This window comes from Papio anubis, chromosome 2 (assembly GCF_008728515.1).
Source record: "Papio anubis isolate 15944 chromosome 2, Panubis1.0, whole genome shotgun sequence".
In the NCBI taxonomy this organism is placed as follows: Eukaryota; Metazoa; Chordata; class Mammalia; order Primates; family Cercopithecidae; genus Papio; species Papio anubis.
The window spans coordinates 88477508-88501535 of NC_044977.1; the positions used below are offsets into that span (position 1 = coordinate 88477508).

At 56.4% G+C, this 24028-nt stretch overlaps 1 protein-coding gene and 1 long non-coding RNA gene across 10 annotated transcripts in view; one reads left to right on the forward strand and one right to left on the reverse strand.

Annotated features, from left to right (window-relative positions):
• Positions 1-13556, forward strand: part of POC1A (POC1 centriolar protein A) — a 79322-nt gene extending 65766 nt beyond the window's left edge. For 7 of the 9 annotated variants that reach the window (XR_643726.4, XM_009200616.4, XM_009200615.4 and 4 more), the window contains one exon: positions 12822-13556. Coding sequence is in view for 8 of the 9 variants with exons in the window: in XM_009200615.4 (XP_009198879.1) it covers positions 12822-13000 (179 nt within the window). In the remaining variant the exon portion in view is untranslated. Of the gene's footprint in view, positions 1-630; positions 852-12821 lie in introns of those variants that run through there. The other 2 variants (XM_009200617.4, XM_009200619.4) reach the window with 2 other exon arrangements.
• A 7471-nt stretch (positions 13557-21027) lies between these two features.
• LOC108584577 lies at positions 21028-22995 on the reverse strand. The gene is made up of 2 exons (XR_001899805.2): positions 21261-22995; positions 21028-21159 (listed from the first exon to the last, which is right to left on the reverse strand). It is a non-coding gene; the product is annotated as an uncharacterized LOC108584577 (long non-coding RNA).
• Between the last annotated feature and the right edge of the window lie 1033 nt (positions 22996-24028).

Genomic DNA, 24028 nt, shown 5'->3' on the forward strand with positions numbered 1-24028 from the left:
GAACTGCTAGGCCTGAGGTCAGGAGTGTGGGCGTCACATGCTGCGAGCTCCCCACCCCACTGAGAGATCATATGCCCCTCCCTCAGGGTCCAAGGGCCCTGCTCTGAGCCTGTCCTGAGACCCACCTCTCCCCTGTCCCCTCTGGAGAGAGCACACGCCTGTCCTGTGGCTTCCCTGGGATCACTCACCTGCTGGGCCTGCCTCAAGTCTTCTGAGAAAGTTGGCTCGACCCCAGAGGCCCAAGGGTTCCAGAGAAAAACCCAGACCAGGAGTCAGAAGCTGCAGCTGCTCAGACCCGGCTCTGCCTCTTTTTGGCTTTCCAACGAGGGGAGATTTTAAGCACTGCCCCTCTGTCTGTCGGTCCCATGGGGTGGACAGCAGAGGTCAGCCTCTCAGGTGGGGCCAGGACTTCCCCTGAGGCCTTGTTTCATCTGCCTGCCCCCAGGCCAGGCTCCTCTGTTCTGAGCACCCCTAGAGGACTCCAGGCCAGTCCCCAAGGCTGCTAGGCCGGCCTGCCCAGGGATGGGCGCTCAGGGGGTGTACAAGCAGAGGCCCTGACCCTGACCCTGGTACTCCTTCCCCTCGTGCTCTTGGGGGTGCTGCCAGGTGATCTAGGGGTCTTTTTCACAGATGCCAGAAAACTCGCCAGTGAGCAGGGAGAGAGGCTATTTCCACAAATAGTCACTGCTGCGTGAGCTCACCTCCACACCGGCCCTGTGGCTTCCTTCATGAACCCTCAAGAGGCCAGAGGGCTGCTGCACAGTGCTCAGCTGCCCTCAGGAGTAACGGAGGTTCCAGTGGTATCTGGAAGTTGCAGAGGTCCTGGGCCTTCCTTAGGGCAAGGGGGTGGAACTCGGGGGTGTGGACAATGACCCAGGAGCTGGGGAGGCTGCTGTAGGGGGGCCCGGCATAGGCCCAACACGCGGCTTGGTGGTTTTGCCTCAGAAGCCCACAGCAAAGTTATTTTTGACTCCAGTTTCACGTCTTGCTGCTTTTTAAAAATACCAAGCCATGAAATTCCTGCTCCAACTGTTTTTTTATGGCACCCAGTGTTTCAGGCTGGCCACAGCAATGCTGTGATGTCACGTTCCAGTTCCTGTGACTCATGGAGGCTGCTGGGCTATGGGACTTGAAAACGCATGTGGTGGGGAGCAGGCAGGGAGCAGGCCCGCCAGCCCTGCTTGTTTGCATCTCTTTCGCATTTAATTTTGTTAAATGTTCAAGTCATTGCGTTTTGCTGTCCTAACTCAGCAAAGCCAAGGATTTTTGCCTGTTTGCTTTGGGGATACAGAATGGCCTATTTGCTTCAAGATACCTTAAACCTGCTCCCCCCACACACCCATGGTAGTCCTGGCAGTTCCTATTTGACAGGCTGCTCAGGTGAGGCATCTGGTTCCACACTGGTGGGGAAGGTGGCAGTGCCTGGCCCTGATGTGGGCCAAGCTGCCTCACCACTCTCAGGGGCTCTCTGTATCCCTCTTTCCTGGGAGGGCTTGCTGTTGCTTATGGAAATATACACCCAATTTTATAGTTATACCATTTTCCCTGGGGATCGGTCCTCCCACGTGCTCGCAGACAGAATTTGTTGGGAGGGTATAGAGTGAAAGTCATCCGGTGCGTCTTCCCAACATCCCAGGAGGGCGTGTGCAGCCCTCCTAACACTGCTGCCACTTACAGACAGGGCCGTAAGGGTGGTGGTGGGTTGTTTCTGCAAAAATGGGCCCGCTCTCTGCATCAGCACATCTAGCCAGCTCACCTACTTGGTCCAGAGTGGATGTAGCCACCCTCCTTGTTGTGGACCTTCATGGGCTGCCCTTTTGGCCAGAGTCATGTTCAGGACAACCTGAACTTCTTTGTGGGGGTTTGGAAACAAGAGGCTTGTTTTCCTTCTGTTAAGAGGCTGCTTCTGGGGGACAAGGGACCCAAGACACTGTCTGGTCTGTGCCAGGAACACACTTGGTGGCAGAGGGACTGGGGAAATGTCTGTCTGTCTGGGCTCCTGGCCCTTCCCCAGCCCTGTTACTATTTTTGGCATTTTTCCCAAAGGCTCCTCTGGCTTTGCAAATGCGGCGGGACAGGGGAACCTGCGTCTTCCCCAAGTCTCAGGTCAGGGCCAGTGCCCTGCCTCCCTTGTGACACGCAGCCTGCGAACAGCACTCAAAAACGGTCAAGCTCGTGTTTGCCGGGGGACTGGATGGCAGCTCCCATGGGGGTCTGGCAAAAAACTCAGGTTTTCCATCTTTTATCCCATCTGTGGTTGTGGCAGAAAGCACCCTGTTCCCAAAGAGGCTGCAGATTGAAGGCCCCTGCCTGCCAGATGGGCTCGGCAGTGGCTGTGGTTACCTCTGGGGCCTGGGAATGTTCATGGTCGGTCGTATGAGATTTCTTCTGTGAGGCTCTGAGCAGGCTTGGAGATGAGGGAGGGCTGGGAGATGGTAGGCAGGAGCGGGTGGTGGAGAGCAGAGGCTGGGAGCAGGGAGAGAGGCCCATACAGGGACATCTCATTTGGGCTGAATCTAGGCTTGCTCTGAGAGGAGGAAGGGAGGGCACTCCAGGTGATTTGCCCTTGCTCCTCTGGGACCTGAGGGCCCTCCAAGGAAAGGCCAAACACAGGCCACAAGAAAGGGGCCTTGAGTGTTATGACAGGAGCCCCAAACTGGCCTGCATGGCTCTGAGATTAAGCAAGCCACAGCCTAGTTCATCACAGCTGACCCCGTGACCACTTGGTGCTTTCCTGAATGAGGCACCACCATAGCAGGGCCAGGAAGGGCTGTAGTCGGGCCTGCTGCTTCCTCCCATGCGCTCTGTTAAGGGCCCTGATCCAGGCCTGTACTATAGGTACGGAACCTCATCATGCCCACAGTGGCCATGGCTGAGGAAGCACAGGAAGCCTTGAACTTAGCATGGCATTTGGGAAGCAATTATTTGCCCCTTGCCCTTCTGATCTGGGCCCAGCCAGTGGCTCCAGAAAAGATTATTGCCCAGGTTTCCCCACTGTGGATCAGTGGATGCTTGGCAGGATAGGGGAGCCTTGAGACTCCATTCCTAGTGGTTTGTGCCCTTCTTCCTCCCGGAGGTGGCCTTGCTGGGTGGTAGCTGCAGCCGACTTGCCAGACTATACTGAGACTTCCAGGCCTCCAGCAAGCTATCAAGCTGTCTCTCTGGCTTAGGATGATAATGTTTTATTGGGTCTTGAGAAAGTAGTTAACTAACTACTTTATATGGATTGTTGGAAAAGTCAGCCTCTGAAGAAATGGGATGCAGAAGGCGACCAAGGCCGAGGTCCACACCCCATGCTCAGCCCTGGAGTCAGAGTCCAGCAAAGCTGATGGCCAAGCATGACTGGTGTCCTACACCTCGGGGCCTATCCCAGTCAGACACTTGGCTTCCCCGGTGGCCTGTACATGGCTGGCAGGGATGTGCTTGAACCCACCCCGTGTCAGTGGGGCTGTGACTCAGGTCCTCCCTTTGGGTGTGAGCAGCACCCCATGGGTCCCAGGAGCATCCGATTTTATGAATGGTCTGAGTGGACCCACTTTTTATAGCTTCTCCTTTTGGGAGAAAGAGTGATATGGAAAAGAGAGCTGTGTTCATGTAAAAGGAGTTGCTTTTAAGCCATGAGGTAGGTAAATAGCCAAGATTCCTTAATCTGGTGGCTAATCCACTAATAGAAAACAGTGTTTCATGTACTTCCCGAAGCTAATCCTCAGTAGAGGTGGGGGCTGGGGGATGCAAAACCGTCAGAGAAATCCTATATCCCTGAGATAATGTGAAACAGAACCATGGACCGTAGGCTCAAGGGACCAAAAGCTCATTTTCTGTTGTTTGCAGCAGACTGTGGGGTTAGGGGGAGTGGTTAAAAAGACAGTTGCTGGGTCTAGAGAGATTGGGAAGAATTTTTTAGAAATTGGTTCTTTTGTGAATCGGCTGTTTGTGATCCTGGGCATGTTAGCATGTCAGACATCAGCATTAGAGGGGAGCTCCATTCCTTCCTTTCTGAGGTTCAGGCCTCAAAGATTTTAGTCATCATCAGACCAGGACTGAGGGGAGGGGAGGAACTGGACTGCTTCCTTGACTCCCACCCCCACTTCCTGCCAAAGCAATGAGGCTTCCTCCTCCCACGACTAGCTGGTGGGGGCTGGCCCCTCCTACTGCCTGCCCCACTCTCCTCTGTCCCTTCAAGCCCACCAGGTCCGAGACCCACGCTGGGGTGAGTATTCCTCACAAGCTGGGTGGACCCATCCCTAGATTAGGGCTGCCCTTTGGCCTGGGGGACCTGGGCTGACAGGCACCAGACCTGTGTTCCCTGCATTCCCACAGCACTCAGGGCTGGGCATTTGTCCATCCAGTCAGTACTCAGTGTACACCTGCTGTGTACCAGGTGCTGTCTAGGAGCAGGAAGACAGTGATGAGGAAGAATAGACAACAATCTCTGTCCTCATGGCACTGGCACGCAGACTGACTGATGTCCACAGGCTGCTTGAAGGGCATCGTTTGTACCCTCTGACATGTAGGCCCCTGAGATGGAGACCATAAGGTGCTGGGTGGTGGCTGGGGCCAGGAGGCAGAGCCTTTGGTAGTGCGAAGGGCTGGGCTTAGACCAGCAGGCCCTGTCTGCAGATGGCTAGGCTGGCTCCTCTGGCCCCCCAGTCATTGCTGACATGTGGCAGCAGGCTAGCCAGGGCACCACCAGCAAGGCAGGGCCCTGCGTGTGCACACACACAGGCGTATACCAAGTGACAAAGCTGGAGTTGGCAGGAGACAGTGCAGAGCTAGGGTAGGCAGTGGGGCCCGGCAGCATGTGGGAGCAGCATCCTCCCTGGCTGTGCCTGCTCAGACTTGTGAGCCTGGTGAGGCAGTGCCAGGGAGTGGAGGATTCTCTGTTCCCTTCTGTTTCAAGCTAAGGGCCCTAGAGCGCACATCTCTTCCCTGCTCAACCACTTGAGGCCAAACACCCTGGCCTCCTGAGAGTTCCAAGAGTGTGCCTCAGGGCCTTTGCACCTGCTGCACCTAGTACTTGGAAAGCACTTGCATCAGCTCATCCTGTGTTGCTTTCTCCCAGAGGCCTTCCTGGCAGAGTTGATGTTGTCCTTCCCAGGCCGGGCAGCCCTGGCATCAGCCCCATAGCAGGTGAGCCGTGGCAGGGGCCTGACTCCACCCGAAGCTCAGTCCCTGGTGGCCAGACACACACTCTGCTCCTGTTCCCCTCGCTCTCTCACCAAACACAGAGTGAAAAGGGAATGAAGAGGCCTTGAAAGGAAATAGAAATAGAACTGAGAGAAAAGTGCTAAGAAAAAAATGCAGGACAAGCCCACCTCAAGAGGAAACCAAGCTAGGGAGAAAAAGAGGCTGGAGCTGAAAGAAGGGGAATTGACACTGGTAGGAGGTGGCCAGCAGGAGAAAGGAGGGACAAAGGAAAAGCCCACGTAGCCCAGGGAGAGTGCTGGGGTGTAACTAGACCTGAGGGGAGAAAGTGAGCACGAGGGACCGTACGTTACTCCATGGGGGTGTGAGGCGCAGCCAGGTGAGTCGCACCTGTCCTTGTTTGCTCATTTTGCCACATACGAGGGTGGGGGCTTCACCCTCTCCGGAAGCACTATGCTCCCACCTTCTCTGTGCCTGTCCAGAGAGGAACTCTTCCTGTACCTCTGCAGAGCCCGTGGGAGTGTCACACCACCCGTGCCCCTCGCCAGCTGGGTAGTCATGCAGAGGCCCCTGTGAACTTTCATGATGCCCCAGATGCCTGAGTCCCCATCACACACATCAGAGAAGCTAAGGCTCTCCCCCCAGCCACCTGAGGCCAGCAGAGCTGCATAAACCCAGGCTCTGTCCTAGGCAGGACATCTGAACTGGTCAGTTTGGGCCACTGGTGGGCATGGAGGATGATATGGCATCTGGGCTCAACTGTTCCAACCTCGGAGCCCTGTGGGGCACATAGCAGGCTTTCAGCAGACATCTAATTACTCTATGTCAGTAGAGAAGGACACATCTGAGGTAGTGAGGTGCAGACTGGGGGTGTCTGTTGAAATGTCCCCAGTGTTCCTCTTCTACTTGGAGTTGGGGGCCCAGGTGCCAGACATGTCTCTGAGGACTTGTATTTCAGTGCAGCTTCTTTGGGCATCACTACAATTTTTAGGGGGCTAAAAATAAAAGCCTGTCATTTTAAAATCAGTTCTTTTTATACCATGCTCAGAAGGCCCTTTAAGGTGTTACATAAAACGTCTTACACATCTTGAACTGCGAGTGAGAGAAGGCACACTCGCCCTCTGAATGTTGCCCCAATGGGACAGATCACAGTGTCCCCTGAGCAGGAAAATTAGGATTCAAATAGAATGCCATTGTTCAGCCTCTCCTGGGGGGATTTTCCTTGGAGAACTCAGGTGGATGAATCATGGCTGAAAGCCCTACCACCACCTGGCCTGAGCTCCTAGATCCACTGTCCAACCCAAGAGAGCCAACCCAAGCTAGCCTGTCACCATGCTCTTGGTTTTGGTCCCCAGCATCTCAGCATCCTCCCTGTTGGGTCACCTGGGTTGGGCAGTCCCTCCTTCATCCCCACCAAGGAGCTTTCTAGGAGGTTCAGCCCATCGCTGACATCACCGTGGGTCCTGGCAAGGCCCTTGGCTCCCCTGCACTGGACTCTGCTCTCCAGCCTGCAGGGGCCTTGTGGGTCCACTGCCCTCCCTCTTCCCCCTCCTCCTTCCCTCCTCACCCACTGGCTGCCCCCAGTAGGATCCTCAGTAGTCCCAGTCTCAAAAATGCAGAGCAACTCTGCTGCTGGCTCAGGCTTCTCAGACCACCCCATGCCTGCCAGACCCTCTCAACATTCTTGGGGGTCCTCATACTCAGCCTGTGCAATCTGGAGCCCGTCTTCTGCCCCTCCTGCAGGGCCAGTCCTTGTCTTGTGTTCTTGGCCTTGGAGCACATCTCCTCCTCTCTCAGACCCCCATCTAACTCGTCACCAGGTACTGGTGCTTCATTCTTTGTGGCTATCTCTGGTTCTATCCACTTTCCTTCCTGGCTTCTCCTGCCCCCAGTCCAAGCCACTGTCATCCCCTCTGGTTCTCTCTTGCCTGCACCTCACCTTCTCACAGCCGTAAAGCCACTCGCAGACTGTCCCTGTGTAGTAGCCAGAGGGGTCTCAAATCCCCTCAGCCTGGCACCCTCCTGCTCTGAGGGTAAAGATGAAGCTGCTAGGCGTGACCTGCAGGGCCCAACCCCATCTCCTGCCTCCCCCAAGGCCCCCTCTTCTTGCTCCAGTGCACGCGCCTCCTTTGGTCCATCCTTCCCGTTTGTTAGCGGCCAGCCCAGGGCCTTCGCGCACACTGTTCCTTGGGTCCTGATCCTCTTCCTGCCCCTCTTGCCCCTCTGTCCCCCAGTGTAGCCCACTGTCTGTGTGCCTGTGTAGCATCTGCCTCGTTGAACTGGGGCGTACCCTGTTGGCCCAGCCAAGTCTGTCTGGGTGTTGTCACCCTGGGCCCGGGACAGGCCAGCACGGGGAGGTGTTTGGTGAGAGTTTGAGTAAGTGAAGAGCGAGGGCAAGGGTCAGCAAATTTAAACAGTAAAGATTCTAGGCTTTGTGGGCCATACAGCCTCTGTCACCACTACTCAACCTGCCATGGACCCAGAAGGCAGATACCATACGGAAGAGACCATACAGAAGCCAGCAGGCGTATCCATAAAACCTTATTTACACAAAGGGGCAACTGGCAGTAGTGTGCTAACCCTTGGTCTAGAGAAACAGCAGAATACATTCGATGGCAAACAAGTGATTTGAAGACCAAGGTTTTCTTGAGAAGGGTCATGGCTTCCTGGAAATTGCTGGTAACAGAGTAGGAAAAGGGTTCAGAAATGAGCCCCCAGGTGAACCTCAGGCAGATGTGACTTTGAATATAAAACTTCTGGAGCCCTGCTGACCACACCCCATGAGGCTTCCTGACACTGGCCATGAGGGCCTTGACCTGGGAGGCAGACAGTATCGGGTGAAGAGTGACAGTGCCCAGGCCATAGGGTCCTCACTCCAGCTTCCTGTCACTCCGACTTAGGGAGAGAGAGGTACCTTGTTTAAAGGTGAACCTTGTCTTCAGGGGATGGGGCACCCAGCAGTGACCCAGGTGAGTTCCACAGTGTGTTTTGGGACTGATCACTTAATGCTGCAGTGGCACAAGTGCCGGTGAAAGAAGCATTGACAGTGAAGCGACTGGGGCAGCTTCTCGTTGCATATCCAGGAGGAGGTTCTTGTCTCTGTGTCCTTTCAGTTCCTATTACATTGAGTTTTCATGATTCACATGAATTATTCTTATGACCTTTGTCATAATTCCAAACCTAAATGTTTAGCCAGGTAAGAGACTGCTTTTCAGGGGGAGGTGACACGTGAGGCTGACAATGTGAGGGGGTGGGTGACCCTAGGGGCTGTCCATTCCCACTGGCTGAGGTAGGAGCTTCTGCTCATTTAATTCGGAGCAGCTAGGCCAGGCAGCCTAAACCAGGACAGCAGGTGCTGCTGCTGGGTGAGGACAGGGATCCCCGAGTCTTTCCTCAGGCTGCCTGCATTTGGGCATCAGGGCTGGAAGTGGGATGGGACACCAGCAGGCCTCTCCTTTGGCATTCTTGATGGGGACAGAGCCAAGATGCACACTGCCTAGTGCTTTAGCGTACACACTGCAGCCAGGCCACCCGGGCTCACAGCCTAGGCTTGTCACTGATAAGCTGTGTAACTTTAGGCAAGTTACTTAATCTCACTGTGCCTCAGTTTCTTCATCTGTAAAATGGGGATGATAAAAGCTCCTACACTGAAGGTTTCTTGGAAGTTTTTGGTACACACGAGCGCCCCATGAAAGTCAGCTGCCAAGAGAAGCCCACGGAGCAGAGGGTCAATCATCAGGGTGAATCGCCCAGAGCCCAGTCCCAGGACTTCCTGCTGGTCCCCCTCATACTGCATGGAGGACCTAAGAATGTTCCCAGGGCGGCACCAAGTCCTGGGAGAGGGAATGAGCTGCCTGGTTTCTCTAAGGTCAGCAGATGGAAGGGGCCGCACTGTGGGAGGTTGGACCCCAGCATGAGGGAGTTCTGGGAGATGGGCCATCTTTCCTGGCCACTTTGCCCAGGCTGCCCCTCTAGCAGCCAGAGCCCTGGACTCCTCAACCCCTGTGTCAGTTTCCCTTTACCCTGCCTCAACGTCAGAAGCCATGGACACTTGTGTCAGGTAAAGCAGTTTCCCTTGTTGACACCTGGCACCCGACCCAGCCTGTACCTCTTTGGGGACTTTCTGAGGGGCTAGGACCAGACCTCTGGCCCCTGCTCCCCTGTACAGAGCACAGGGTGAGAGGCAGTGTGATCAAGGAGCTGTTTGGAAGGTCAGCGCTCATTTGCCCTTGAATAAATGAAAGTCGAGGCTGCCAGGCTATGGAGTGTGGACCCGGGGAGGCTGCAGAGGTGTTTGCCTGCAGAGCACTCCCCTCACCCTCCAGGGCAGGTGTGGCCTTGTCTCCAGCCTGGGGAGGACAGGCGCTGTGTAGCAGGAGAATTCCCAGGGTGGACGGAGCATGAGGCAAGGAGAGCAGCCTGCTTGGCTGGGCCCCGCTGGGAGCTGTGCCACTAGGCAGCAGGCGGGAACAGCAGTGGCTTGTGTACACCGAGGTAGCACATATTTTCTGAACCCTTGCATGGGGATATGCTTACTTTTTGTTCTGAACCGACAGGTAAAGTTACATTCTGAACAAGGCCACATGATATGGCTCCAAACCGGTCTGTGCCAGGGATGCCCCCCACGCACCCCCTCTGCCATCTCAGATGCTCTCCTGCCCTCCTCCCACAGCTCCTGTGCAGCTGGGGAAGCACAGTGGCACTGTGGTGGCCTGTCCTGGCTGCTCTGGGCCTGTGGCCCGGACAGACTCCCTGCAGGTGGCCTGCCAGCCCTCCCACCTGTATGTGCCACCAGCCCTGAGTATGTCTTCACTTTGCCACTTGGATGCCCAGTGGGGCATTTCCATCATGGGGGAACCCCTTCCTTCCCCTTGTAGAGGGAAGGCACACCAGCAGCATTTGAGATTTCCATGTTTCAGCCAGGCGCAGTGGCTCATGCCTATAATCCCAACACTTTGGGAGGCCGAGGCGGGCAGATCACGAAGTCAGGAGATCGAGACCTGTCTCTACTAAAAATACAAAAATATTAGCCGGGCACGGTGGCAGGCGCCTGTAGTCCCAGCTACTCGGGAGGCTGAGGCAGGAGAATGGCGTGAACCCGGGAGGTGGAGCTTGCAGTGAGCCGAGATCGCACCACTACACTCCAACCTGGGCAACAGAACCAGACTCCGTCTCAAAAAAAAAAAGAGATTTCCATGTTTCACTTTCTATAAGGAGTCACCATTTTCTGTGAAAATGAGGCCCTGTGCTTTATTAATTTGATTTTTAAGAAAAAGATAAAAAATTTTAAGAAAGTAGGATTTTTTTTTTTAACTATATGGAGCAGAGAATGCCAGACAGCATTCTAATGTACGGAAATCCAAAAAGCATCCTGCTCTCCCAGGCCTTCTCCTGGCTCAGAGTGGGGGCAGCTGGGATCACATGTGCTGGGAAGGGCCTGGTGGACTTCTTTCTCCCTGATGGTGGCCACCACCCGGCACCTTGGCAGAGAAGGAACAGGGGAAGCCGAGACCAAACGCAGAGATGACACAGCTCCTCTGAAGCTAGGCTGGAGGGGGAGAAACTGCCTTGGGGGGTGTTGGGCCTCGTAAAAAGCCTGTTTGTCTACTATGCTGTGAAGTGATCCTCAAAGCTCTGAGAGGAAGGCCTCAACAGGGTGGCACCTTCATGCAGGGGGCTGGTTGTGAAACAGGTGATGCTTCTCTTTTCAAATAATTTAGACACATTTAGTGGTCACATTCCTACTGAGCTGAAGTATGGGCCCCCTATGGAACTAAGTGGAGGCCCCCGTATTGACGTTGGCCCAACACCTCGCACACGTTTTCTGGGCCCACTATCTCCACGTTTTCATCTCCTGTGAAAAGTTTGAAGAAAAATAAAAATAATAAAGGCAGAAGAGGAAAAACAGGCTCCTCTGCTGTGGCCTTGAGTTTGGGGCCATCGGAAAAAGTCTGGATGAAGAATGATTTTGGCCCTGTGAGTTTCACAGCAGCCAGTGGAAACTTCCAGGAATGCTGCCCCAGGCCAGCCGGGGGCTGTTTCCGCCGCCACTTTTATGAGCTGCAGACCCCCTCCCTGGCTGGCTGGCTGGCCAGCACAGGGGGAATGTGATGGTCTCTTTCAGCTCAGCTCTGCCTCTCAGGGTGCAGTTTGTGTTCCATGGGCAGCATTTTTCCAGGCTCTGTCCAGTGACAGAGGGTTCAGAGCCCTCACAGCCCAGATTGGCTCGTTTAGAAGGGGCCAGCCACCAGGCGGAGCACCCTCCACGGCAGCTGACATCCGTGTGGGATGCTGCAAGAATTTATAGCAGCCTTAGAGGGGAAACTCCCTCCTAAAATGTTTCAATGTTATATTAAATGTATGAAAGAAAGTTTTATTTCCACTGGACCAAGGCCCAGGACTTCATGGAGCCCCAGGGAAGGGGGCAAAACCTCTTGGGAAAGCACACAGGTGAGGTTAATCCGACCCTCCTGATGCCTATGGGCTGCACGGTATCAGAGTCAAGGCTGCCATACTCACATGGGCTCATCCAGTGGCCAGTGGGGGCCTGGCATACAGTAAGGCACTCAGCCAACCCTAAAGAGGGAAGTGAAATGACGCCAGAGGCGTCATGGCCAGCATGGTCCAACTGTGCAAGTGATGAGTGGGGCAGGCTTGCTCTGGTCCAGCCCCTCTTTGGGGAACATGCAGGCTACCAGACAGTGCTGCCCCTCTGCTGACACTCTGTCCAAAGCCAGAGGAGGAGGGCAGCTTTTCCCAGCCTGTCTGGGAGCTATGTCTGCAAGACTGGCCCTGGCCCATGAAGCACACACAGCTCCAGCAGCTGGGGGCCTTTGGCAGGCTAGGCAGGCAGGTCCGCAGGTGAGCCATTGTGCTGGGTGTGTAAGAGAGGCCAGGAGAGCAAGGTCCCAGCTTCAGGAAGGCAGCATGACGACAAGCACCATCAGGGTGAGCAACTGCTGGGCTGCTGAGTTACCTAGGCCATGAGCTTGGTTGTCCTTCACACTGGGAGGAGAAAGTGGGCTCAGAGAGATGAAGTTGTCATGGCCTGTGATTGCCCTGGGCTGAAGTCCCAGATGACGTAACCTATAGTAGTCCTCATTGGACTTGGACAGGCAGAGACCCTCCTGGGATTAGGGGACTCACTCACCTCTCTGCCTTTGTTCCCTGCCAGCCTGGGAGGCTCTTCCAGGTGTGAGGAGAAGGACCCAAGGGAGTGCCATCATTTGTGGGTGCAGTTTCTCACCTCTGGAGTGGAGGTGGTTGATGGTCTCCAGTTGTTTATGGACAGTGCCTGGCTCAGACAAGGAAGCTGGTTTTGCTCCAGAAGTCCAATCTAAATGCCAGGCCACCAGGGTGGGGGGTTCCTAACCCCTTGGTTCTCGAGAAATGACCAAAGGCTGTGGGACCTGCCGTCTAGTTTCCCTCACTGTGTCCCCACCCCCTGCCCACAAACATCAGAGATCAGCCATCCAGAGCCAGGAGAAACAGACATAAAGGCGAGGGCTGTCCCAATAGCACCAGAGACAAGGGGCCTGGCGGAACCCCTGGGTGGAAAGAGCCAGCTGGCATTTGGGCAGTGGCTGAGGCAGCCAAGTGGGGACTGGCCAAGGAGGGTCCCTAGAGCAGCCTGGTGGCCCTTCCGTGTTCTGACCCAACCACTGTTTATTTTGCAGACAGTCTCCATCCTGGAGCAGCGGTTGACACTGACAGAAGACAAGCTGAAGCAGTGTCTAGAGAACCAGCAGCTAATCATGCAGAGAGCAACACCGTGATTGGGGGAGCAAGAATCAGGAGCTCGGTTGATTTGCGGGTGGCAGGCCAGGGATTTGTACCGTGGGACTTGGGTAAATAAAGGGAACTGAACTCTGTGGGAATCACATCCATACCGGAGCCCTGGATTTTTGCAGTTCTGCCCTCCATCTTGCTATCTGCACCAGGAGGCTCTCCACCTGGCAGCCAGAGGTCCCCAGTGGGCCGGGCTCACACACAAATGATGCTTCAGACCCGACTGAGAGGACCACATTTTCCTTAATGTAAAGGAGCCACTTGAAAATGCCTGCTCCCTCGGGGTCCTGAGACTGTGGCTCCCCCTCTGGAGGAGGTGGCCCCACCATGCCTTGATTTTCACTCATCATTTGGACACGTGATTGGCTTTTGCCACCCCTGCCGTGGCGTAGAAATCGACTGCACACTGATTGGATGAGCCGGGGGGGTTCTCTAAATCTGACTAAAGGCCCAAAGTGGGCCCATCTGAGTCAGGTTTGTCGGGAACAAGCCCTCTCGAGTGGGTGGTGGCTTTCAGTGGCCCTGATTTCTGTTCCACCCGTGTTCACTGGAGCCAGGTGGCTTCCTCCTCCTTGCGTGAGTGAGAGCACAGGAATCTCAAAATTAAACGTGACTTCATTGCACTTGTTGCAGGAGTGGCTTATGCTGGATGATACTTAATCAATCTTCCCATCCCCAGGGCCCAAACAGTGAGAATGGTGACTTGGGAGGGCCTCTGCCAGGATTGCCTCTGAGGCCAGGACACCCCTGTTTTCAGCTGTTCAGGGTGTCGGGGAACAAGGGCAGTCAGAGCCCTTGCATGCACCCACCTCCCCCTGGCTGGCCCCCACTGACTGCTTCTGTTGGGATTTGGAGGCTTCAGGCACCTGAGTTTCCATTTGCTCCAGAGGGCTTCCATAGGCTCCTACCTCTGCCCCTTTGCTGGGGAAGCCAGGGCAAGTGTTTTCCCTGTGTCTGTGTGTCGCCCGTGCCTTCCGTCTTCGGCTTCTTGGGCTCAGCCAGCCAAGGAGGTCTTTATCCTCAAACACACCTGCTCTGCCCTGGGGAATGGGAGGTGGTGTTAGATCTTCCCAGGAACTGTCAGTACCACGTGGTCAGTGAGTTCCCAGCCTCTGCAGCCTTCAGGTGGAAGCAGAGCCTTCATGCCTCAGAGCCTGGACTGACAAGAGGGCAGCTGTGTTGAGTCCTGATGAACAACAAGGACAGGGACGCTTTCTCTGGCCTACACTGGGGGAGGAGGGAGCTTCCTGTTGCCAGCTGTGTGACCTCAACATTGTGACCTAACCTCTCTGAATCTTGGGTTCTTATTGTGTGAAGTGGTTGTGATACCGTCCTCTGGAGACGAGGTATGCGATGCACTGTGCTCAAGAGAAGCCCATCACTCCCCATCCCCACCAGTCCCACTGGATCGACAGGGCATGCCGTCAACGCCATACTCCCCCTGCACTGTCGATAGGAAGAAGCTGCGGGCTCAGGGTGCTCTGGCAACTGCTAGGACCTGCCGCACTTTTCCCACGCGGCCCTGCCGGTGTGTGGAAGAGCCTGGCAGGCCTGCTGGTTCATGCTGACAGGTAAGTCTCTTGGCTACCTCAGGAGGCTTTGAAGGAGAATCTGGGCAACTGCAGGTCAGCCTGCTCAGAGGAGGTGCAACCTGTGGAGCCAGCCATGTCGGTTCCCTCCCATGCCAGCCCTCCTGCCACCGGACCAGCACTGGGCTGCCTATTGTGGCTTCTGGACCTGGGCTTGGACCTACCATGGGTGGAGACTGATGATTTCAGCAACCAGCCCAGGGCAAGGTCATCTCCAGAGACAGATGATGGCCCCTTGCTGGGGGCAGCAGGACATGCACAGGGTCTCCAAGGCGTCCTGTGGCAGCTCTTGCTCTCAGGCCAGACTGAGTTGCCGTCACCCCTGTCTTCAGTTTACACCAGGATCGAGTTTGGAATCTCCCTGTGAAATCCACCTTTCTCTGCTGGAGGACATGTGGAGTTGAGGGAGGTGGTCTTAGGGGTAGTGGTGTGGTATTTGTCCCTGATCGTTGACTGCCAGTGGAAGCTCCACTGGTTACTAGATATAAGGGGTCAGGAAGAAGGACTCACCCCCACACACTTCTTGTAGTATGATATCAGCGTGTCCTGGGACAGCCTGACGTGGGCTGTCCAGATAGAAATAGGCCAGAACCAGGGCCAAGCTTGAATAGGCCCACGCTCAAGCCCCACGGACTGTCGGAGGGCTCTGCTAGAGTGGTCTGGGTGTCCATGCCCACACCCCTCCCTTGATGGAGTCACCAGCCAGACCTGGAATTTGGGGGCAGGATGTTCTTCTTGGAATGCTGCTCTTTAAAACAGGACAGGTTGGGCGCGGTGGCTCACACTTGTAATCCCAGCACTTTGGGAGGCCGACGCGGGCGGATCACTTGAGGCCAGGAGCTCAAGACCAGCCTGGCCAACATGGAGAAACCCCGTCTCTACTAAAAATACAAAAATTAGCCGGGCGTGGTGGCTCACACCTGTAATCCCAGCTACTCAGAAGGCTGAGGCAGGAGAATTGCTTGAACCTGGGAGGCAGAGTTTGCAGTGAGCCAAGATCATGCCACTGCACTCCAGCCTGGGGGACAGAGCAAATCTCCGTCTCAAAAAGAAAAAAACAAAAAAAACAGCACAGAGATTGCCTCCACCAAGCCAGGGGGTCAATGTGTATCACCATGCTGAGGGCAGAGCTGGGGGTGGGGTGGGCGCTAAGGCTACCACCTGGGGCCTGAGTTCTTCTTGAGTTCCTTTTCTTGCTCATGGGAGGCTTGACTCAGGGCCTCACTGCTCTGAGTGAGAATCTGAGGGGAGGGAAACGGGGGTCCTAGGCAGCTGTGACCGCTGTGGGCACTGTCCCTCTAGCCTCAGCTCTGTACTCCCACCCCCTCCCTGTGCAGACACTGCAGGCCTCCTGAGCTACACACCACACTGCCTGGGAGTATAGGGCCCTCATAGGCAGCAAGGAATGTGGGGCCTGGGTGGGCTTGAGGTGGCTTGGGGAGGTGTAGGGGCCACATGACGGAGCCTTTCTTGCAGAATCTCCCTAAGCGACACTCTGCCAGCCCTACCCGATGGCTCCCTGTAGCTGGGGCTGCTACTGATCCCCCACTCTTGCTGCCAAGCACAAAAGCAGCCCTTCTGGAAATGCAAATGGCTCGGCTCAGCCGTCATCTCTCCTAATTTTGGATTTGGTAACAGCTCTCAGAAACCAAATTGCAGGAATCTCTTTTTTGTTAGGAAGATGAAGTTAGGTTAGCATTTTTGTCAGTAAGTGCATATCAGCAGCAATTCCCCATCATTCGCCTCCCCAACCCCTTCATGCCCTAATTTTCCCAACGTGAAATAAAAGAATAGATGTCTATGATTTAAACTGCAGCCTGCTGCCTACCATTGTCCAGTTTCTGTGGGTTCCAGGGATGAACCTGCACTTCCTGCTGGAGAAGCTGAGAGGTGGCCGGGATGACCAAGGCAGGCAGCTCCCAGGTGAAAGCCACCAAGTCCAGCCCCAGCCTGTGGCAAAGCCTTTCCACCTCTCACCCAAGTCACCACACCCTGGGAGCACCTGACAGTCTGTGTCAAGGGGTTGCCACAGGCCTGTGGTCACCTAGCCACCCACTTCAGAGACTCAGGTAGCACAAGCCAGCCTGCTGTGGGAACTTGGCCATCCTGCCACCCAGCACAGTCCTTGGACTTCTGTCCTGTGGTTTGCTGCAGCATCGTGATTTCTCAGTGGTGGGTGGGGGGGTGCTCTGTGGGGCAAGGGCAGAGTGGTGAGGTCAGGAGGCCCCCAACCCATGGCCCAGGTCCAAACCCTGGCTCTCGCCAACTAGTTCGGTGACCTTTTTGGGCCTCTGTACAATAGTGCTTGTGTCACTGGGCACTCACTACAGTGGCTGGTGCAAGTAAGTGTGGTTAGTGTGTGACCATTGATGTTATCCCACTACTGGCCTGGCGGATCAGGCCCCTTCCCTGGAACTTGGCTCCATGTGCCAGTGGGGATGGGGGGGCTCGTGGTCCCAGGGTCCCTCTGGCTCTGTAATGTTAGGTGGCTAGAGTTCTCATCTCCTGATTCCATGGCCCCTGCCATGGGTGTCCCCGGTGGTGAGAAGGGATTGGGCACCTCCCCACCCAAGGAGGCAAGCACTCCAAGGCTATCTCCTCCTGTCACTAAGGCCACCTCTGGGGAGAGCACAGGCTTGGGGGTGGGTGTTTGTGATTGCCCCGAATCCCGGAAGTCCAGCCTGCTGAGTAAGCGAGGGCACGGTGAGTCACACTGGTGCTGTCACCCCAGTGCCCTGTCATTAACCTCATTTCCGAAATGATTTGCTTGAGATGGGCCCCTGATGGCTCCAACTTTAATTGGTGTGCGGTCATTTAAGGGGGAGCAGAATCTCCCTAGAGAACCCTTGGGGGTTCTCTCCTTACCACCCCTGCTCCGCCCCCGCAGGCTGCTGAGGAAACCACATGTGCTCAGGCAGCGGTGGCAGGCGGGGCGGTCCTGGCGCCCTGGGGCATGGCTCCACTTCCTCTGAGCATTGCCATCCTGGAACAGGGTCTCTTCCCGTTGCCTGGTAGGCTCAGCCCGCCCTGGCACCCTGGGTTCCCTCGCTCGGTCACTGTGGGGAGTACCTCCCTAGAAGATTCACCCTGCCTCCGTGACCCATGGGGCCCCCACAGCCATGCTCAAGACGAGGCTGGAGCCAGCCCAGAGAGCCCGCAGGAAAGTCATTAGGAAGCGCATCCCGTGCCAGCCCCTCCTCCTGCCAGGATCTACCCATGTGGAAACACTCTCCCGAGAACCTATTTATAGAGCAAGGCCAGCAGTTGTTTTCACTTTAGGTGAGGCCACCTAGAGCCCTGTCCGCCCGGAGTGCTGCTTGCGGCAGACACTCCTGCCCCTGCCCACTCTCTCCTGCCACCCATGAGAAATCGGAACGCTGGTACAAGGAACACTGGCAGGAGAGGAAGTGATGTCTCCTACAGCTTCCTTTACTGAGCCCTAAGCTGCTCTTTTAGGCACCAGCATGTGTTCCTGAAAGTGGGACTTTGGCATCTTTTGTGGGTACCCAGTGGGCAGAGGCCTGGCCTGCAGAAGCCAAGGCCTATGCTGAGCAGTGTCACTCAGCCACACATACTGACGCCAGCCCTTGTCCGTCTCCATGCTTCCCAGCGTGGCATCTGGACTCAACCTTGGAGTCAGGACTGACTTCAGAGTCATGGGCGGCCCTGAGCACCTGGGCCCACATTTATCCAGCCCATGTTGTCCTCTTGGTCTCCAGCCTGGCTGAGGCCACACGTGTCCTGCAGATGCCCTACCCACCTGGTGTCTTCTTCCAGACCTCTACCCTCCCTGGCTAGGCTCAGGCAGGGTCCTTGCCTTGACCTGGCAGAGCTCTCTAAAACCATCCAACTCCCTCAGAAGTTCCCATGGTGCCCATTCCACCTCTGCGCTGGGCCCCTCAAACTCTGACCCCAGCCACAGCCACCCCAAAGACATGTCCTCGTGCCCAAGGTTGGAATGGGAGTACTGGCCATGCTCTCCAGGGCCATCACATCCACCCTCTCCACCCCAGCTCAGGTCCCAGAACCTCCCTCCTAAGACAACTTGCTCCTGGATTTGTTCCTCAGACGCCTCTGAAACTTGGAGCAAGAGAAGCAATGTAATTAGTCCTCCCTGGCCCTCCAGGCAGAAGCACTCATGCGCCTGCTAACTGGAAACAGAAGGTGCTTTCTGTCGCAGAGGCCAGCAATGGCCCTTATCTAGGCTGTTGCCCTGAGCCTTCTTGGCTGAAACTGTGAAGCTGACCTGTGCTCCCAGGGCTGCCCCTGCTTCTTGGGATTGGGTCCAGCTCCCCAAGTAATTACAGTGTGTCCAGGAATAGAGCCACTGTGAGGCCCCACAAGAATGCCCATGGCCCTTTGAGAAATATCCCAAAATCTCCTGTTGGGGATAAATGCCTCTGGTTTAGGGGAGTCTCAGTTCCATGGTCCCCTCTGGTGGGGGATAGAAGCCTCAGGCTGGGGCAGGTCGGGTGAGCATCCCCTCCAGCCGCCCCACCTTCAGGCCTCCCCACCTCTTAGGCCATCTGGAGCGAGACCCTCAAGGAGCCAGGACCTGCCGATATGTTGTCTGCTCTCTTCCTACCTCGTCTCCCACTTCTGCCCCCAGCCCACCCCATCTGTTCTCAACACAGTAGCCAAAGTCTGCTGAGATGCAAGACTAGAAAGTAAGAACGCTTGTAAGAGAGCTCATGCCATCACTGCCCAACCTCCCGAGCAGTTCCCAGCCTTCTCCAAGTACAGGCCACAGGAGTGCTCCCCACAGCTGAGGCCTGCTCAGTTTTGCCCACCCATACCCCCTGTCTCTTGTCCCCCTCCCCTCATTCTCCTCCAGCCACAGCTCATTCCAGCCCCAGGGCCTTTGCACCTGCTGTTCCTGCTGCTGGGAATACTCTGACTTCACCTCTCTGTGCCTCAGCCTCCTCATCCATAACATGGGGAAAGAGCAAGTGACCCCATGAGATTGCTGGGAAGACTTGCTGAGACAATTCACACAAAGCACTAGGAGCTGGCATTGTCCCTGCTGGGCTGCGATTGGTGGCTCAGGGAGACGGGTGGGAATGGGGACTGATTACCAGCTGGCTACAAGGCCCACTCCAGGCTCAGCCTCAGCTGCTCGGCTGGGCCAACCTGGGGCTCAACCAGCACTCCTGGGAGTGGGAGCCGTTGTGCCCCGTAAGGTCCTTAGACTTTGCTCAGTAACTGCCATGGGTCTTGCTCACTGGACACCCCACCCCACGTGCCCGCGTGACTCCTGTACAGCCTTTTCCTATTGAAGCTTCCAACCACCAGGCCCAGCCAGGTGCCTCGCCCAGCCCCACAGGACAGGGAGCGAGAGTGGGGTCGCCTCTCCACCAGTTGCTGGCTGAGAGAGGCAGAGGTGGTGTCAGGGCTGGAGGGATCAGTGGCCTCGAGGCACCAGGGCCTCTTGGGTAGGGTGTAGGTGGCTGGGCTGGGTTCAAATGTGCAACTCACTGTTGGCTGGCTGATGAGATGTGGGGTGGCTTTCTCATGCCCCCACAGACCCTCCCACCCACCTGGTTCTATCCTGCCCCCGCTAGTGGCTCAGAACCCCAGCCAAGCAGAGCCAGGGATTTGGGCTTTTTCTGTTTGAAGGAGAGGAGTGGGCCTCTAAGGGGCCTCTCCCACCACTCCCGCTGCAGACCACTGGCCTGGGGGCCTCCTGAAGGGGCCTGTGTGCCTGGCAGCCAACCTCGCTGGGGATGAGCACCAGAACGCCCGCCCGGGGATAAAGTCTTCTCCTCCCACCTCCTGCTCCCCTCCTCCCTCTCCCTTCCTCCTCCCTTTCGTCCTCCTCCACAAACACATGTTTCCAATCCCCTCTCAGGCCCCCTCTCCCCTCCCCAGCCCCTTCCTATTTCCTCTCTGAGGCATCCACTAGCATGTGGAACTCATTAGGAGACCCTCAGGGCTCGTAACCCAACTCTGGCCCAGGCTTGGGGAGGGGGCCCTGTCCGCAGCTCCCATGCTGAGCCACAGCGGCTTCCCCGCATCTGGCCCCTGTCTGGCCCTGTGCAGTCACAGGCTGGAGAGCACAAGGAGCCAGCTGGTGCCGGTGGAGGAAGCACGGCCTGGCGGCCGGCTCATCTCACTCCTCACCTCTCCAGCCGCATCCCGGCGCCCGGTGAGGCATCTTAGCCCCAGCAGCTGGGCCAGGGTGGCTTCTGATCCCGCCGGGGCAGCTGGACCTGCATGTGAAAAGCAGACCCCAGGGCCACTTGAGCAGGCCCAAGGGTATGGAGTTCTGAGTGATGAACTCGATGGCCTTCAGCTTCCCATCTGAAGAATGGGAAGGGAAGTCCAGGGAAGAGAATGTGGTACGTGGAACAGCCACCAAGCAACACAGGTCCACATCCTCCCTAGAGGACACAGTGAAGGTTCCATGGACTGTTAGCGGAGGTTATGCAAAACAAACTGGTGCTGTGGTCACCAGAATTTGGGAAATGCCAGGATGAACGAAGTAAAGACAGCTACTTCCCTGAAGGATTGTCAGAGCCTTTAATACACTCCCATGCACTGCAGCTGGGCCATAGAGTTTACGGTGTTTCCAGACATTTGACCACATGGCCCTTTTTATTGCGGCGTATCTGGCAGGCCTGTGATTCTATGGAGCCCACTTTAGAAAAAGGTACAGGAAGAACAGTGAGGAGGCAGTAAGGATGGGTCAAAACCCCACAACAGGAAAAGCTCCCTGAGGGTCCCATCAGGAACTGTTACCTGCTGGGTCTGAGCAAAGGGTAGGAATTGATGGGGGTGACAACAAAGGACAGGTGAGCGGCAGCCAGCAGGGGCTGGTGGGACCTCACTTGAGCCAGCTGGGTCCTGGGGACCCACAGTTCCTCCCTACGCTGATGTTTCTTCCCCATGGGAGAACAGGCAGGTGAGTGGGCCGGCGTGGGTGCAGAGGCCAGCAGGCAGGGCCTTCCCCAGGAGATGGGACCTGCACAGGCAAGCCCAGGGTGTTGGGAGTATCCACACTACCCTCCCACTGTGACATCAACCTTGGGATGGGCAGCCCCTGGCTGTAGGCTCAGACGAGCTCCTTTGTTTCCATTTCCCTATGGGGCCAGCCTCTCTGCTCAGAACCCCTCTGCCCACACTCCCTGGCACAGCTGCTCACATCCCTCTGCTCCAGGGGGCTTCCCACATGGAGTCCTTGCTTATCCCTGGGTCCTCGCTCTACTTTCTGGGCACAAAGAGGTTGAGCAGAAGGCAGGACCGGACCCTTCACATAGCTCATCTCCTGTCTCGCAACACTCTTGCATGGTAGACTGAAGCCCCATTTTATAGACAGCGGTCCTCAACCTTTTTGGCACCGGGGACCAGTTTCGTGGAAGACAATTTTTCCATGGACTTGGGTTGGAGGCATGGTTTCGGGATGAAACCGTTCCACCTCAGATCATAGGCATTAGATTCTCATATGGCGCATGCAACCTAGATCCCTGTCATGTGCTGTCCACAATAGGGTTCGCGCTGCTATGAGAATCTAATGCCAATGCTGACCTGACAGGAGGTGGAGCTCAGGCGGTACTTTACAGCCCAGGATTTGGGGACTCCTTATAGAGGAAGAAACTGAGGCTTAGAGAGGGGAGGCCAGTGGTGGTCAAGATTGGAGCCAAGTGTCTTGGTTAGGCTCCTCTATCTCCACCCCAACCCAATCTTACCCCTGCCCTGTCCCAGCACACATGGCACACTCACACCTTGGTCACCTGAGGGCCACATAGGGCTGTCCTGCTATGTCTGGCAAAGGGCCTGCCAGGTGGTCAGCACTTGACCTTCTCTGGCACAGGTGGGTCATACCAAGGCCACTCCTGCTGCATAGGGGTAGTTGAGGGTCCATACCCAGCCACTTAGGACAAAGAAGCCTTTCCTTTCCCTCTGATGGGCCCAGTGTGGAAGCTTCCTGGCTGCCCCATACTTCCTGGGAATCAGGGGAGGCAGAAAGCACTGCCCTACTTTATAGATGGAGAGATTAAGGCCCAGGGGCTGGGGCACTGCAGAGGCCCCCCACGTATATAGCAGGCAGCAGAGCTGTTTCCCCAGCTCCATGGGCTCCAGCTGCTAGGCCCTTTTTGTTGTTCCTGGGAGCTCCAAGTCTGGATAGTACCCATGGCCTAGGGAATCCAGCTACCCCGCAGCCTGAGTTCTTGGGCGGGGCCTTGATGCTGTGGGCTGGGTGATGCTTCAGGGTCTCTGGGGAGGGCTCTAGCTCCAGCCAAATGCTTCTGAACACTCTTCAGTCCACCAGCCCTGGGCTCTCAGCTGCCCCTAGGGCTCAGGCTAGAGGGTTGTCCTGTTGGAGATGGATGTCAGGGCAGTGCTGTCCTCTGCTGGGAGACTACATAAGCCACAGGGAGGGGCAGGGAGGTGGGCAGGGGCCCAGGCAGAGTAGGCCCTCTTCCATCCTGTCCCCACCTTGGAGGGCCCACTAGAAGCCCTGAGAGAGCCACTGAACCCCTCCTCCCTCCTCGAGGGCCTGATCTTTTCAGGAAGGGAGTTGTCCAAGTCTTGGGGCATGTGCCCCTGTGGCCAGAGTCAGGCTGGGTGGGGCGGGGGCAGGAAGGGGAGTCCCTAGACTATTTCCCGCTGCTGCCTACCTGGGAACAGCCCGCATCCAGGTCCCAGCAGGCAGCTGGCCAGCTGAACCACGTGGAATGGTGCTGGGCTATGAGGCCTCAAGCCAGCAACCCTGCACCTGGGCCAGGCCGGCTAGCTCCCAAGCCATTTCCCAGCTTCGTCATGGTCACCCTCACTGTCACCATCAATGCCTCATAGGAAGGATTTCTGAAAAACAGGGCCGTGTGGGCAGGCAGGGAGGGGACCAGGCAGGCCCGGGCAGCAGGCAGATGCTAATGAGGCAATTAAGGCTAGCAGCTACAGAGAGACCTGCCCACCTGAGGCAGGCCCAACCCAGCCCCCTGGCACATCCGCCCACCAGGTGCCATGAGAATTCCTGGCCTCTGTTGCCCTCCCCGCCTCAAAGGTTGGACTGTCTTCACTGTCAGGAACCTCCCACTGCCAACTCTCTCAATCAAAAAACCATAGGCTGGTTTGGCAAAAACAGAACCAGGGCAACCCCCAGCCCCATCACTACTTCTTGCCATTGCTCTGGCTGAGCAAATGCCTGCCTGAGATGTCCTCTCCCCCTCCCCATCCCCTGCTCAAACCACCTGGGCTCCAGGCCCTTCCTGGCAGAGGTGGCCTTCGAAGGATCAGCAACTTTGAGCAGGGGGCCAAGGGTGCCATGGTGGCGAGGTGGGCATGCAGCTAAGGATTCCTACTCCTGCAAAGCCCTGGCTCCCATCCCTCAGGCTCCCAGGTGGGCTCATGGGGTGCGGCCCACAAGCCCTGGAGTGTAAGGCAGGGCGAGAGATCATCCCAGGGCAGAGATGCTGAGGATTGTGGGGAAGGGGATGCAAGAGTCGAGGATGTAGCCCTCACCCGTGGCTTTGGAGCAGGGAGCGCAGTCCACCTGTTCTTATCTG